The sequence below is a fragment of the Archocentrus centrarchus genome, chromosome 14 (assembly GCF_007364275.1).
Source record: "Archocentrus centrarchus isolate MPI-CPG fArcCen1 chromosome 14, fArcCen1, whole genome shotgun sequence".
Lineage (NCBI taxonomy): Eukaryota > Metazoa > Chordata > Actinopteri > Cichliformes > Cichlidae > Archocentrus > Archocentrus centrarchus.
The window spans coordinates 5591910-5606350 of record NC_044359.1 but is presented as its reverse complement, the minus strand read 5'-3'; the positions used below and the strand labels follow the sequence as shown (position 1 = coordinate 5606350).

Sequence of the window (14441 nt, the reverse complement as noted above, 5' to 3'; positions counted from 1 at the left end):
CAAACTGGTAACATGCTGGTTTGTAAACCAGTATCAGCTTTAAAGGAAGCACCCAGATACAGTTCACACGTGATGTTTAGAATACTGCTTTTAAAGCGCGTCATTTGGGCTGGGCGATACGGACCAAAAATAACTGTTTTTTTTGGCTGAATAGCGATATACGATATATATCTCTTCCTACAAGGTATAAACAAAAAGGCACTTCTGAGTCAAAGCTACATGTCCTAAATGTCACAGTCATTTCACCCCATGATTTACGGGTGAAGGGGAGAGAGGCGGGGCAGCATGAAGCTGTGCAGAGACAAACTGTGAAAAGAGAAAGGCGAGCTGGTGGATCTACAAGTATGATTGTAACGCGACATAAATATATCGATATTTCCTAATAACTCGATATATCACCCGGCCCTACATGTCATCAGGCAGATGAAGCAGCTGCTCTTAGTTTTATTTTACTTTCCCTCAATGTTTTGTTAAGGTTTGGGTTAAAATCTGAAAACTTCTTGCTGAGATCGTCTCTCTGATGGGGCAACACACACAACAGGGGACCAAGGACAAAGAACGCTGAGGTCTCTGAGACACCATAAATAACAGAAAATATATAAATAGCTTTTTGAATTACACTAATATGATGAGAAATACCACGTTATCCCAAAAGTTTGGTAATTCCATAAGATTATTAATGATTAATAAAACTTATTTAGAATTATTTCATGTTTTTTTTAACAATAAAATAACTATTAACCAACATTTTAGCATTTATTACAAATTGTAGTTAGAAAATCCTGAAGCCAGTTCAATTTTAGTGTTTCAATGCAAGTATTAAGAAAAGAAGAGGAAATTCATCCACATGATGCATAAATTTTCTCTTTTTTTTTTTCCATTTTCTGATATTCATGGGTCTTTACATTTTCATTTTACAATAAAACAATTAAATTTCCTCAAAGATAACATCAGGGGAAAAACAGTGAATCTGTTGATAGACGTTTAATTTCCAGAGAAAAAAAAAGCTTATCTGAACCTATTTTTGGGCCAAAGTCAGGAAACTTTGTTGGCTTTTGTAAAACAGTGTTTCCTGCTGATTCTATAAATCCAGTTACTATGACTGTAAAAAAATAAAGTTTATTTAGATAAAATTTCAAAATAACTGCCCAAATAATGATACCTTCAAACAGGAAACAAACATGGTGTAAAAACCAGAAACTAACCAGACACTCTTCGTGGCCTGACTTGCCGGTGTCGCAGACGTCAACCCTCAGGGTCTTCTGCCGCAGTGCACTGTGGGATATCTCCACGCCGAACACCTCGTTGAATTCCATGACGTCTTGAGACGGTGAGCTGCGTGTTCGGAAGAGGCAGCGGGTGGCCTCCACGCAGGGCAGCACCGCAACGCGCACATGCCTGGAGGAGGAAGCAAAGATTTAACCAAGTGAAGTTTCTCTATTTAATTGCTTTACCAAGTCTGCAGGGCATGCACGCCTGCAGGCTTAGGAGGATAAAGATGTGTCTAAAGGTGAATCCAGGGAACCTAAGCCCAATTTTAGTCTTTTTATTTATCAAATTTAAAAGGAAATCTGTGTCGCATTGCTTCAAACACACATCAGCGTGACAGAGGTGTTAAACCTGCCGGGTCAACAAAAAAGGAAAAGTAAACTGATCAATGTTTTTACACAGATCACATGAGATTCTGTACATTTTCTGGCCGGTTGGCAGACAGAGGACGTTGCAATTGGACAGCTGCATGACGTAGACGGTAAAGCGCTGGTCTCTGGACTCATAACGGAAGCCGAGCTGCACCTGAGGGCAGCCGGGCGCCAACCGGTCCTCGTAGGAGCTCAGGAGGAGGTCGGCGGGGAGGCCAGACCTGCAGGAAACAACCAGACAAACAATCAGGCCAACTGAGGCTGATCTCACACTTTAAAAGGTGCACTGTTCATTTTAACCTCCACCCGGTGAGTTTCACAAGATAATGTGTCTAAAGTTATTCATTTTTTAACACACAATAACTTTACAGTATTAAATAGGAAGAAAAATGAGAAGAAACAAAGACACAGAAGAGGAAAAGTAAAAATTAAAGAGTAAAAATATTATGTACATTTAAAAAAAAAAAAAAATTGTGCTAACAGGGCCGATGGAAGAAGCCAAACCTGCGATGTTAAAAATAAAACCTTCGTACTTGCGCTCTGATGGTTCGTACACTCCACTATCCCCAGCGACCGACTCGTCCGACACCGCCGAGGTCACGCCCATCTTCTTTGGCCCCGCCCCCGTTCCTCGCAGCTGGGAAGCAGAGTCTAAAAAACAAAAGAGACCAAAAATAAATAAATAAGTCGGTTTTGTGTAAACTGGTGTAATTTGGACCTGTGGACCTGCTCTGCTCACTTCCAGTCCTATATTTTTATTCTCCATTAGAGTAGCTTTTCTCATGGCTCGTAGTTAATCCTTCTTTATCTGATGCCTTAGTGCAGCCTCTCAGTTTATCAGGTCAACCTTTTGCTGATTGGCTGAAGGAGGTCTGATCTGCAGGTGGGTGGGGCTTACTTGTCTGAGATGACTATATTTGGAATATGATAAAAGAGTAGAAAAACTACCTGAAACTGTGAGCGATTGGTTTTTGGCTCACAGGCTCACTTCTACAAAAGCTGACCTCATCATTTAAAAACTTTATGCATGAACATCGACAGCTGGAACAGGATGTACACCACGGAAAACAAGGACGAGTGGATCGGGTCTGTTCTGATGTTCTTATTGTCAACAAATCCTAGAAATGAGTGGTTCTTAAAGGTCGTGACTCCCCTGAAGTGTTACTGTGCACAAAAACTTCATAGTATGGCCTGAGACAGTGTGTGTACATGAATATATCGGATTCTTATTCTTTCTGGACTGAGGCTGATGAAGTGAAATGAAATGAAATAAAAAAACAAACTAGAAGTAAAGGAGAAAGAACTGACACTGAAACTAATAAAAACTTAAATAAAATTTAAACATTTCAAACAATAAAAATTAATCTATCAAACCTGCGCTGGTCCCTGCCTAACACTGAACAGAATTTTTAAAAAAATTACTGTAATATGTGAACTGTATTATGTGTGACGTGGGCCTGAGAAAGTCTTCAGCTACGTGCAGCTAAAACCTGATAACACAGCAGGAAACCAGACACCACGTCCACCTTTCACCTGAAGCTCAGAGAAGAACCTGAGCCACTCTGACTCTCACTGCAGCGCGCTCTGAATTCTCATTAAAGCCACAACAAAGAATAAATCAAGCTGCTGGACTGCAGCAAAAAAACAAACTTACAGTCAGTTTTATCAGAGGTGTTTTTGTGATGTCACCGCTAAAATTTCCTCTGAAAACAGATTTCACAGACTTTCTGTGGTCCTTTTATAAATGTTTTGTAACATTTTTCTTATATATTTTTCTGCTTTATTTTTTAATTTTATGTAAATGTATCCTTTTTTTTTTAATTAATTTGAATTCAATTTTCTGCTTTTGCTTATCTACACTTTGTAAACTGTATGTGCAGGTGCTTAATAATTAGCTTTGATTATTGTGAATTTTGATTATTTAACACGAATAATGACCAACACAGACACTGAACTTAAAAAACTTTCTAGTGGATTTAAGTCATAATTAAATATAATTTAAAAGAAACAAAAAAAATAAAATTGGGGGGCTGGGGTCATAGGGTCATTCAGTAGATAGTTGGGGTGTTTTTGAGCCAGGATCAAACCACCAACTTTACATTAGTAGAATGATCTGCTCCCAGAAGACCCCTAAGATTAAAAATCCTGGTGCAGAGTTGGTTACAGAAAGAAATTTTAAAAATATACTGTCTACATATTATGACACCTGGAGTGGGTGTTTAACTGATTTGGTTGCAGTTGTTTATTTAACTGAGCTGAAATGTGTTTTTAAACCTTGAAAACTTCACGTGGATATCTCCTGTACTTATGAAGTTATGAGGGATAAGAAATAAGAGCCCAACCAATATACTGGCATCAGTATATCGGCCCATATTAGCTACTTGCTGCTATATCAGTATCAACACTTATAAACACCCATGGTTACTTATAAATAACCATGTTACGGGTGTTGACGTTGCATAGTTTGTCCTCCAGAGGGCACTCTGTCACCTCCCTATTGGTAGCATGTGTTTGGAACCACAAACCACCACCAGCTGATCCGAGTGGCATGGAGCAGAGTGTAAACCAGCAATCCACAATTGGTTGTGACAATAAAGCAATTAAACTCCGCTGGTCCTGATATACCCACAGGAGTGCAATTTAGGATTCAATATCTAACAAATCTGTTCATGATTTATATGTCTTAAAAAAAAAAAAAAAATATATATATATATATATATATATATATCAAACAAAATATCAAAATTTTAATTAATTAAATAAGTTTAACTGATTTTGTACGGAATCAGGGAGCTCTGTAGTGAAAATAAAAAAAAGTTGGTATATCCTGATTATTTTGTTTTAATATTGGTTGAAAGCCAAGATTATCGCGCAGTCATATTTTAAAGTTTTCTTGCGACAGACGTCTCGGGGGTATGCATGCACAGAGAAGCTGCTAACACTTAATTCAGCTTCTTTTAATGAGTCCAACCAACTTTTAACTCTTTAATGCTGAACAGCTGCTGCAATCCTAAACTCTCCTGACCTTCACCTCCCTCCTCTTCAACGCTGCCAGCAGCCATCAGGTTTCACACACAGTATTAAATTCCTCATCACAGGCATCAAGAGGAAGAGGAGGATTGCTGGAGTCTGGCTTTCCAATGAAGCTTCTTCCCTGAAATCAACATATATGGGAGTCTCTGCTGTCTCTCTCACAGCGCTCCTTTACCTGCAGATTCTTCCTCGTGATCATCACTCATCCTCATTTTATTTCACTGCCCTGAAGACAAATCGGACATGATTGCTTTGAGGGTAAGAGACCAGGAGACTGGCAGCTCTAATCAAGAGTCATGTTCCACTAAAAGGTGTTGCAATTTTGTTCTAATTTTTGATGGTGGTTTGTCCGTGGTGCAGTGATGGACAAATTAAGACTATTATAAAATCAGCTTACTCTCACCTTAAGAACATTTTGAAGATTAAACGGACTGAGGAAAACTTAAGTCCTCACTGCAAGAACTTCTCAGATCAGATCATTAGACACTTCCAGTCTATTATAAGGTTTCAAAATCCTGCTGCACATTTATGAAGCACTGAGTGGTTTGTGAAGCCAAAGTAATTTGTGATCTGCTTCTGAGGCATAGTTGGGGGTTAAAGTGGGCTGGAAGGATCCCAAGTGGTGTTCAAGCACCTTCAGTTAATGAGTAATTAACTCTGAAAGGCTGTTTAATACCATGAAGGAAGTTCGGTTTTCATGTGCTGCACCCTGCAGTTGTTCATCAGAAAGTAATGTCAGTCCACAGCCCCAGCTCGACACGCCACAATCAAAGTAAAAACCATAATCACAGCTGTTGTGATCACTATTATAATCGTCATTATTTTCTGCCCGGTCTCTTGTCGGTTTCTGCCAGCCTGCAGCCTCCACTGTAGGAAGTCTGAAGAGACCTCAAAACACTAAAAACGTGTTTTCAAGATATGGGACATTTAACCATGACCAACCTTCAACTTTTTAATTCTTGCTGTTTTCATTTTGCATAAAGAAAATATATTCTGCAGGTGTAAAGACTTCCTGTTTACCTTTGACTTCCTCGCCCAGCATACTGTGGTGGTTCTGCTTCTCCTCCAGCCCTCCAGGACCTCCCTGCTCCTCCTGATGCTGCTCATCAGAGTCTATTCTGAGCTCCAGCTGTGCCAGCCTGCTGTGGAGCTCCAGGTCAAGTCCCAAGCCACCGGAGTCCACTGACTGGCCTGCGAATGTCTCGCCTGACAGAAAACTAGTGTCCGTGACCAACGGCGAGCATGGTGGAGACAGCGAGGACAGAGAAGAGCGTGGGGATAAGGAGCTCATTGAGCGAGGGGTTTCTGACAGTCTGAGGGCCTGGATCCTGGACGGCTCCAACCCAACACCACCTCCTGTACCTCCTCCAGCATCTCCCCCCATCCCTCCTGCTTTGGCCTCAGGTCTCCCGGCATCTCTCGCTCCGCTGCCGGTCACCACCTCGTGTTCATGGATGGTGGTGATGGAGCTGGAGGGCCGGTAGCCTCCCTGGCCGCCCTCCTGTAGGAGGCTGTCCAGCTTGTTTTGGAAGTCTGGGTCGGCCAGCTCGGGCTGCTCCAGGTAGATGTCGGTGAAGCTGAGGGAGGAGGTGGAGCCCAGGCTGGACGTGGTGGCCAGCGAGCCGCGGCTGGACGTCAGAGAGCCTCGACTGCTGCCGGACGAACAGGACAGATTACTGGCCGACAGGCTGTAGGAGAGAGGGAGGAAATCATCACCAGGAGGAAGTATCAGCTGTGAGTCTGCTGAGCAGTGTGATAAATTGTGAACACCAAGGACGTTCCTCCATTTCACATTCATAAGCTGCAGTCAGTGTTAAAATATGACAGTATTAGAAAATGACTAACAGAAGGAATCAAAGCTAGAGGATCAGCCTGGTATCTATGTAAAAAGGAGACCTTTCATACACTAACTTTGAGCAGCCACCTACCCAACATGGTGATATGAGCCCCGAAAGCTTACCTAGTATGCACTTTTTAAAGTTTTCTCCACTGAATTATGAGAAAACAGATTAAACATCCAGAGTACAAAAGCTCGTTTCCTTTGTGTGGTGACTTTAAATTGCTGCAGTTTATTCAAACTATGATATATCCCATGATGCTGTAAGCATAAGACATGAATTTGTCTTTAGATTGTGACGCTTGCGAAGATCTCCTGCACTTATGTTATGAGGGATAAAAGTGCATTAAAAAAAAAAAAAATCAAAAGTTTGAACCCTCCCCAGTGCACATCATAGGTCCTGAAAATATTCACAGTAAAAAGCTAAAAGGTTGCACAGCCTCATTACTGTACTATAGATACTGTACAAGGAGAGAAATGTTCAAAATCTGTAGCTGCTGACTACAGGCAGCTCGATTATAGCATAAAAACTAATCACTATTACTCACAGACTCTGGAAAAATGGTGGATTCATTTAACTTTAAAAACTTTATTAATACTCAGACAACAAACTAACTAAATAAATGTGAATAATTTAAAGCCGCTAAAGTTGGTGGGTGAACCTGGACTTTAATGGAGGGGCAAAAGTAAAAGAAAAGGATGAGCTGAGAGCAAATTATGAAACACCGGATGCAGAAAAGTTATAATTTATTACTGAATATGCTGAATTTGACCAGCTTTGTGCAGCCCTGCTGCGGTCCAATCAGTTCTGTGGAAAACAGCATCACCATTCCTGGAAGAGCCCTCAGACGTCTGTGTGCAGATAGTCTAGTTTTTAAAGACTAACGTCTGTCTTTTCCTGATGAACATCAATAAGAAATATAAATTCCTAAAAGCAACTTTAATCTTTGTTTCTTTTTTGTTGGATTCAAGCAGTTTCGCATTTTCTGAACATAGCACTATGACCCTGATCCATGAATTTATTGACCTCATCTAAAATTTGTAAATAAGCCCACATGCTGGTGTGAATTCAGGCCCGAGCAAATGGAACTGCTCCATCTCTTATTCACAAAATGTAATTGCATTTTTGAGGGGCAAAACATGATCAAAAATTTATGAAACTGGTTGAAAAATAGTTTAAAAACAGTAAAAAACATATTTTATGAGTATGATGGCTGAAGAATGGCCCCACAGCGGTTTGTTTACTTTGCTTCCCGTCATCCTGCCATCTTTCTTTTCTTTGAATAAAAAAAACAAAAACAAAACATTGTTGACAATAAAACACATATTTTGGACTTCTTCTGGGTCTCCTTTCATGATAAAAGTCATCTTTGTCACTCCTGTCTGTCCTCTCCTCTCCACATCAGCCCTCCAGCTTCTGGCTGATGAGCTCACGCCCACCAAACAAGAGACGAGTGAGAACACCGGAGGAGACGAAGGAGTCTGACACCACTCACACAGACCCTTCAGACTCTCACTGCTGAACTTCTTACAGCAGCTTTACATCATCTATTAAAATACTGAGCTGCTGGGGATGATGGGAAATGTGCGCTGAACGAAAACACGAGAACAAAGAGTCGAATAATAACAGCGGAGAGACTGAAATCAAAAGAGCACAAATTCTTTTATCTTTGGGAAACGTGTGGCCATTACAGGTTAAATATTTCAGTCTGTGCGATCGCCTCCTGAGAACAAGGAGAAAGAAACAAATGACTAAATGAACGTTTAACACATAAACATGGCATTCTGTGAGCTCTTAGGAAGTCTGGCTCTGGATAGATTAAAAGTCATTGAGAAATGGAATAAAACCAGTGCAGTTTTTCCAGTTCAAAAAGAGCCTTTGGAGGACGACTATGCTGTCCAATCAGTTCTGTGGAAAACAGCATGACCACTGCTCGACTGACACATATTCAAGGCACCGAGTCAGTTTTGATCACATTATTTAACATAGTTTTATGTATTCTCCTGTTATTTCTGCCCATTTGATAAATATATTCTGTGGCTAAGTAAGAGATGGCCCAATCTATACCTGGTTTCTGTGCCGAACCAGGGGGGGATGATTTTCCAGGGTTACTTTATAAACAGAATTTGAGTCAGGAATCATTTCAAGTATCTCAGGGTGTTCTTGAGCGAGGGGAGAGTGGAGTGGGAGGCTGGCAGAGGGACAGATGAGGCTGTCCTGGGTTACTGTGGTGTAGAGAGAGAGCCGACCGTGAAGGTGAAGCTGTGGATTTACTGGTCGAGCTGCATTCCTGCCCTCATCTGTGCCAACAAGTTGTGGGTAGTGACCGAATTGCACACAAGTGGGTGTCTGGACTCCATTAGTGACAGGGTGAGGATCCACAGGACTTTGCTTTTGGAGACATTTTATGACCCAATTGTTTCAAATCACCTTTAAAACATTGAGAATTTTTAAGGGGTCACGTGAACCCTGCTTATCACAGCTTGAGTCCAAACTTAAAAAGTTTAAAGAAATAACTGCAGCCTGAGGGTGTTTAATCTGCAGAGATGCAGAACGAAAATAACAAACCTCTTGAGCTGCGTGTGCAGCGTTGTGGCGAGTCGAACGTTCTCCTCCAGCTCCCTGACCAGCTTGTTCCTCTTGCAGTGAAGACGCAGCCTGAAACGGCAAAAAAAAAAAAGATGCAGTTAAATTTCTACAATAAAGAAAAGCCAGACCACTGCGGAGTGGGTGCCAACGGATTCATAACAGAGAGGGAAGGGTTTAGCAGATCTGGATTGAACAGTGTGCATCTACAGTGTGAATTTGAACAACCTGGCTAAGATGTTTTCGAGTTATGGCCAATATTAAATTTTTGTGGAATAGACGACGATGCCACCATGAAAATAGCGGCATTTTTTTTTTTCTTCAAAACACCCGAGCTAATAAAAAATGCTGACAGCAGCTCCTGCACTCCACACAATTCTGCTGCGATTCTGCAGGTTAACAAAAAAGGCATGACAGCAGCTCTTAATATGATCCACAGTTTGAGTGCAAACTGGTCAAACGGATAAATGTCTTCTTCTGCTGGGTTTCCTCTTTATTTCCCCTTTACATGTCTGCGTGTAAAAGAGAAATAAGAGTCAAAGCACACCAAACAAGGAAAAACTGCACCAACTGCAGCCAAAGTCTATTTTGTAAATCTCAGTCATAGCATATTTCAAAATGGAGAATCATCTATGGTATGAAACCACATGCTCATTAAACAATAAGCAAGAGGTTTTACAGTCAGACCTGCCCCTCATCCGGTTCTCTGTAACCAAGATGGTGATGGCAGAAACGTTCATCTCGAGACTTCAAAATGGGACTTCAGAAACCAGCAGGTGATGTCACAGTAGCTACATCTATTTTTTACACTGCCTGTGGTCCTGCTGCTGAATGTGTCTGGGACCAAGCAGAGTCTCCCAAATCGACCCCAGCGTGTCAGTTCAAAGTATTTGCTGCACTCTGTACAAACTTGTTCATTAATGTGAGAAATTCAAATTATTATCCTGAAGGATATCCCACTAATTTACATTTCAAAACACCTTCAACACACCTGTTTCTAAGCACAACCAAAGTATGACTGTCCTCAACGTGTTTGCTGTTCCCACTAAAGAGCAGACAGGCTGGCACGACCTTATTAATCATCTAAACAGGGCCGAAGCATTGGGCATTTTTGCAGTATAAAGATTATTCTTTTTAGACATGAGCTACAGCTGTTATCTGTCTTATTACTGTTAACAGTCATTTTGTGTGACCAAATGTGTAGACGGTGAGAAAGCCTTTGTATTTAGCACATTTTAAGACCTCTTTGAGGACCTACAGACATGCTGCTGTCCACATGGAGGCAGGTCTGAGCTGGATTCAGTCTCACTGAGCCTCCAAAAAATCATTAAACCACACTGACATTTTCAGAACCCACAGACACTCAATATACTGTGTGTGTGTGTGTGTGTGTGATTGGGTGGGGGGAGACGGGACTACAAGAGGTTCTTGTTCTTTGTGAGCGCGCTCTGTAGCTTCTCAGGTTACAGGAACAGGAGACGAGGCACAAAAACAGTCTGAGCTCAGGTAGTCTGACCTGAATGGGAACAACGGGAGTCCTGTTAGAAGAGGAAGAGGAAGAGAAGGAGGGATGTCGGTATTCAGGAAATGTGAAAGTGGTACCAAACTAAAGAGAGGAACGTCTGGAAAGGGTAACGAGGAAGAGGAGGAGAAGAGGACAGGAAGAGAGAGATTTTTAATAATCATGGGGGGGGGGCTGACATCTGTAAAGGTCAGCTGTATCATCACCTGATAAGGAAATAATGAAGCCATTTACACGATGTCAGACACCTGTCATCACCTGCTCTGACCTTCTCCATAACACTCCTCCTCAGTCCACCTTTAAAAAGCTCAGATCCAGGTGGAACTGCTTATTAGTTTCTGGGGACGATTTCAGGAACTTTGTCAACTTAACCGAACCAGCTGATTTGTGTAGAGTGAAGCACCGCAGAGATGATATGACATTTCTTGTTCTTTCAGCTGCTCTGTTTAGGTGTCACCACAGTGGATCATCTGCCTCCATCTCACCCTATTCCTAACATCCTCTGGTCACACAACCCTCTGCATGTCCTCCTTCACTACATCCATGAATCTTATCTGTGGTCTTCCTCTTTTCCTCCTGCTTGGCAGCTCCATCTTCAGCATCCTTTGTGTAATCTATCCACTAGAGGAAATATGAAATATAGAAGACTAAAAACTGAGATTAACTTTAGAAACATAAACTTTAGATTAAGAATCTGTTTTGTGACTTAATAGAGTTAAAAATACAACCCTGTTATCAATCTCTTAAAAACTGATGTGCTCATGTTCTCAGTGTTTAGTTTTAGAGCCACTTGGTGGGTCAATAATGTGATTGCATAGAAAAGGTTCCTCACCGCTGCACCGTACAGAAAAGGGTAAATTACCCCAAGCTGGAGCTGCCTAACACACTGATGATCACAGCTTTGTGCTATTCATTTTTACACCACATCAGACAGAGGGAACCAGACTAAGAGCAAGTCCTGCGTTGCTGTACCACCCTTCCTGACACACAAAACCACAGAAGGACCTTAACAGTGACACAAGCTCAGCGAGAAAATACAAACTTCACACAGAAGGGTCCTGCCCGGGTTTGCTGTGAGGCAACAGGGGTACCATCAGAGCCACCGTACTGCCTACAAGCAGGATCTGAGAGTGTGTAAATGAGGTTATCTTCTGCAGCTACAATTTACAATTTTTCCCTGAACACATCAAACATGGACGCAGGCAAAAATAAATTAACTAAAAATATGTCTGCTACCGTTGTAGGAACCAATTTGAGATTCTGGGTCAGGAGGTTTTGTTCACCCTCACAACAACTAGTGCAACTCAACCCTGATTATAAGAGTCAGAAGCTTTGGAGGATCACAAAATCTAAAAATGAAGGCCAAGAATGTCTCTATGGTGTCTTACATTCAAGCTTTTACAAACAATACATAACTAAGTAGTTAGTTAATATCTGAGTTTCTTTTCCACATGTGAGTAAAGTGAGTTTCTTTGGGCTTTGGACTGTTGGTCAGACAAAACAGTGAAATCCAGGACTTCACTTTTGGTTTCTAGTTTCAAAATTGAAGACTTACAGCATATTTTCCCATTTAACATTTTTAATATTTGTAAAAAAAATAAATAAATAAAATAAAAATAAACTGTTTGCTGTTAAAAAAAAAAAAAAAAGAACACAAATATTTGAGCTCAGCTCAGTCACCTATCTGAGTTAGTTTTACTAACTGTATTCTTCAGTTTACAGGCTGTACTTCAGGAAGGACTGGAAGTAAAATAAAACATAACTGAGCAATATAACTGAGTAATAAGATTTATGGAACCATAAATCATTTTTCCCCCCTCCTACTAGCCTGGGTTTCTATTTCTATGGAGGTGTGGGACTTTAAATTGCAGTGAAAAATTAACCCACAGTGAGTGAAAGTGTAGAGCAAAAAACATCTAGAAATCCTGCTGACCTTTCACCTCCACAGTGACAGCCAGCTTCTGGCTAACAGGGACCACCCTGCAGAGACCGTGTGCTCACCTCTCCGTCAGCGCCTTGCTCTGGCTGTCTCGGGCAGCCTGCAGATCTCTCTCCAGTCGCTTCTTCTCAGACTCCAGCTTCTCTGCATCATTGGGCTGCAGCTGCTGCCGCGGGCTGATGTACTGTAGCTCCTTCAGCAGCTCCTCCTTCTCGTTGATGAGGATGAGGCGGTCCCGCTCCGGGTCCAGCAGCCCCGGCCACGCCTCGCTGTCCAGTTTGGCGATCTGGACCTCGATGGTGGCGATCCTGGGAGAAGAAACAAAGGATGTGCAGGTTGTTTAGATCAGAGACAAACTTGGACCACAATCAGGCATCACTTATCCCACCAGCTCAGAAGCAAACATTTTCAGCTTTCCCTCCACTAATTAATGCAAAACTATCATAAATCTATGAAACAAATGTTCCATCTGGCCACATTTTAACAAACTTAATTCTTTAAATTATTAATTCTGAACATATTTCACACAAACGCTAAAACACTTCACTCTGGAGCCCAAAAGATTGAAGACAATCATTCCATGTTTTACACCCATTTAGGTATAACAACAATAATGACAGAGAGGTGGAAGACTAGATTATAAAAACTCAAAGTTTTATTTACTTTGACACAGTTAAGTCAGAAATCTGCAGACAAAAACAACTCAACTAAAATAATATTAATATTTCCTTCAATAGATGGGAGGAGGATTCAAAAAGCAGGCCCAACCACCAATACTGACACTGTGACATTTTATGCACAAAAAGGATCCAAATCTTTCTGCCAAACTTGGCAACTGCCTCTGAAAGCTAAAAACTGTTGATCCACACAGAGGTCAGGACCAGGCAGCATTAATATACACAGCACACTATTTGGTTAATATTGTCCAAATCTCCTTGAACGCAGCAGGATTGTCCCCGCCCGTCTGCTCTGGTTTTACTTCAGGACCTCTCTCTGTGCTCCACAGCACAACACCACAGTGTGGAAGTTAAAATTACAACATTAAGATAAGATAAGATAAGATAAGATAAAACTTTAATGATCCCACGACGGGGAAATTTGTGCATTACAGCAGCTCAATACAGAGAAAAAATGAAAAGGATGAGTAAGAACAAATAACTAAACTAAAAACTAAAACTAAAATTCAATAGTCCATCCATCCATCCATCCATCCATCCATTTTCTTCCGCTTATCCGGGGCCGGGTCGCGGGGGCAGAAGCCTAAGCAGAGAAGCCCAAGCTTCCCTCTCCCCAGCCACCTCCTCCAGCCCATCCGGAGGGACCCCAAGGCGTTCCCAGGCCAGCCGAGATACACAATCTCTCCAGCGTGTCCTGGGTCTACCACGGGGCCTCCTCCCGGTGGGACATGCCCGGAACACCTCACCCAGGAGGCGGCCAGGAGGCATCCTAATCAGATGCCCGAGCCACCTCAACTGGCTCCTTTCGATGTGGAGGAGCAGCGGCTCTACTCCGAGCCCCTCCCGGATGGCCGCACTCCTCACCTTATCTCTAAGGGAGAGGCCAGCCACCCTTCGAAGGAACCTCATTTCTGCCGCTTGTATTCGCGATCTTATTCTTTCGGTCACTACCCAAAGCTCGTGACCATAGGTGAGGGTAGGAACGTAGATCGACCGGTAAATCGAGAGCTTTGCTTTTACGCTAAGCTCCCTCTTCACCACGACGGACCGGTGCAGCGTCCGCATCACTGCAGAAGCAGCCCCGATCCGCCTGTCGATCTCCCGTTCCCTTCTCCCATCACTCGTGAACAAGACCCCGAGATACTTAAACTCCTCCACTTGAGGCAAGAACTCGTTCCTGAGCTGGAGATGGCACTCCACCCTTTT

The 14441-nt window shown here is 42.1% G+C and overlaps 1 protein-coding gene across 1 annotated transcript in view; it reads right to left on the bottom strand.

The window, feature by feature from the left end:
• The window catches only part of wwc1 (WW and C2 domain containing 1), a 58876-nt gene that overhangs the window by 14824 nt on the left and 29611 nt on the right, over nucleotides 1-14441 (bottom strand). The window contains exons 9-14 of the mRNA XM_030746091.1: nucleotides 12621-12866; nucleotides 9080-9169; nucleotides 5694-6361; nucleotides 2174-2291; nucleotides 1691-1861; nucleotides 1206-1398 (exon numbers count right to left, since the gene is read on the bottom strand). Coding sequence (XP_030601951.1) covers nucleotides 1206-1398; nucleotides 1691-1861; nucleotides 2174-2291; nucleotides 5694-6361; nucleotides 9080-9169; nucleotides 12621-12866 — 1486 coding nt within the window. The remainder of the gene's footprint in view (nucleotides 1-1205; nucleotides 1399-1690; nucleotides 1862-2173; nucleotides 2292-5693; nucleotides 6362-9079; nucleotides 9170-12620; nucleotides 12867-14441) is intronic.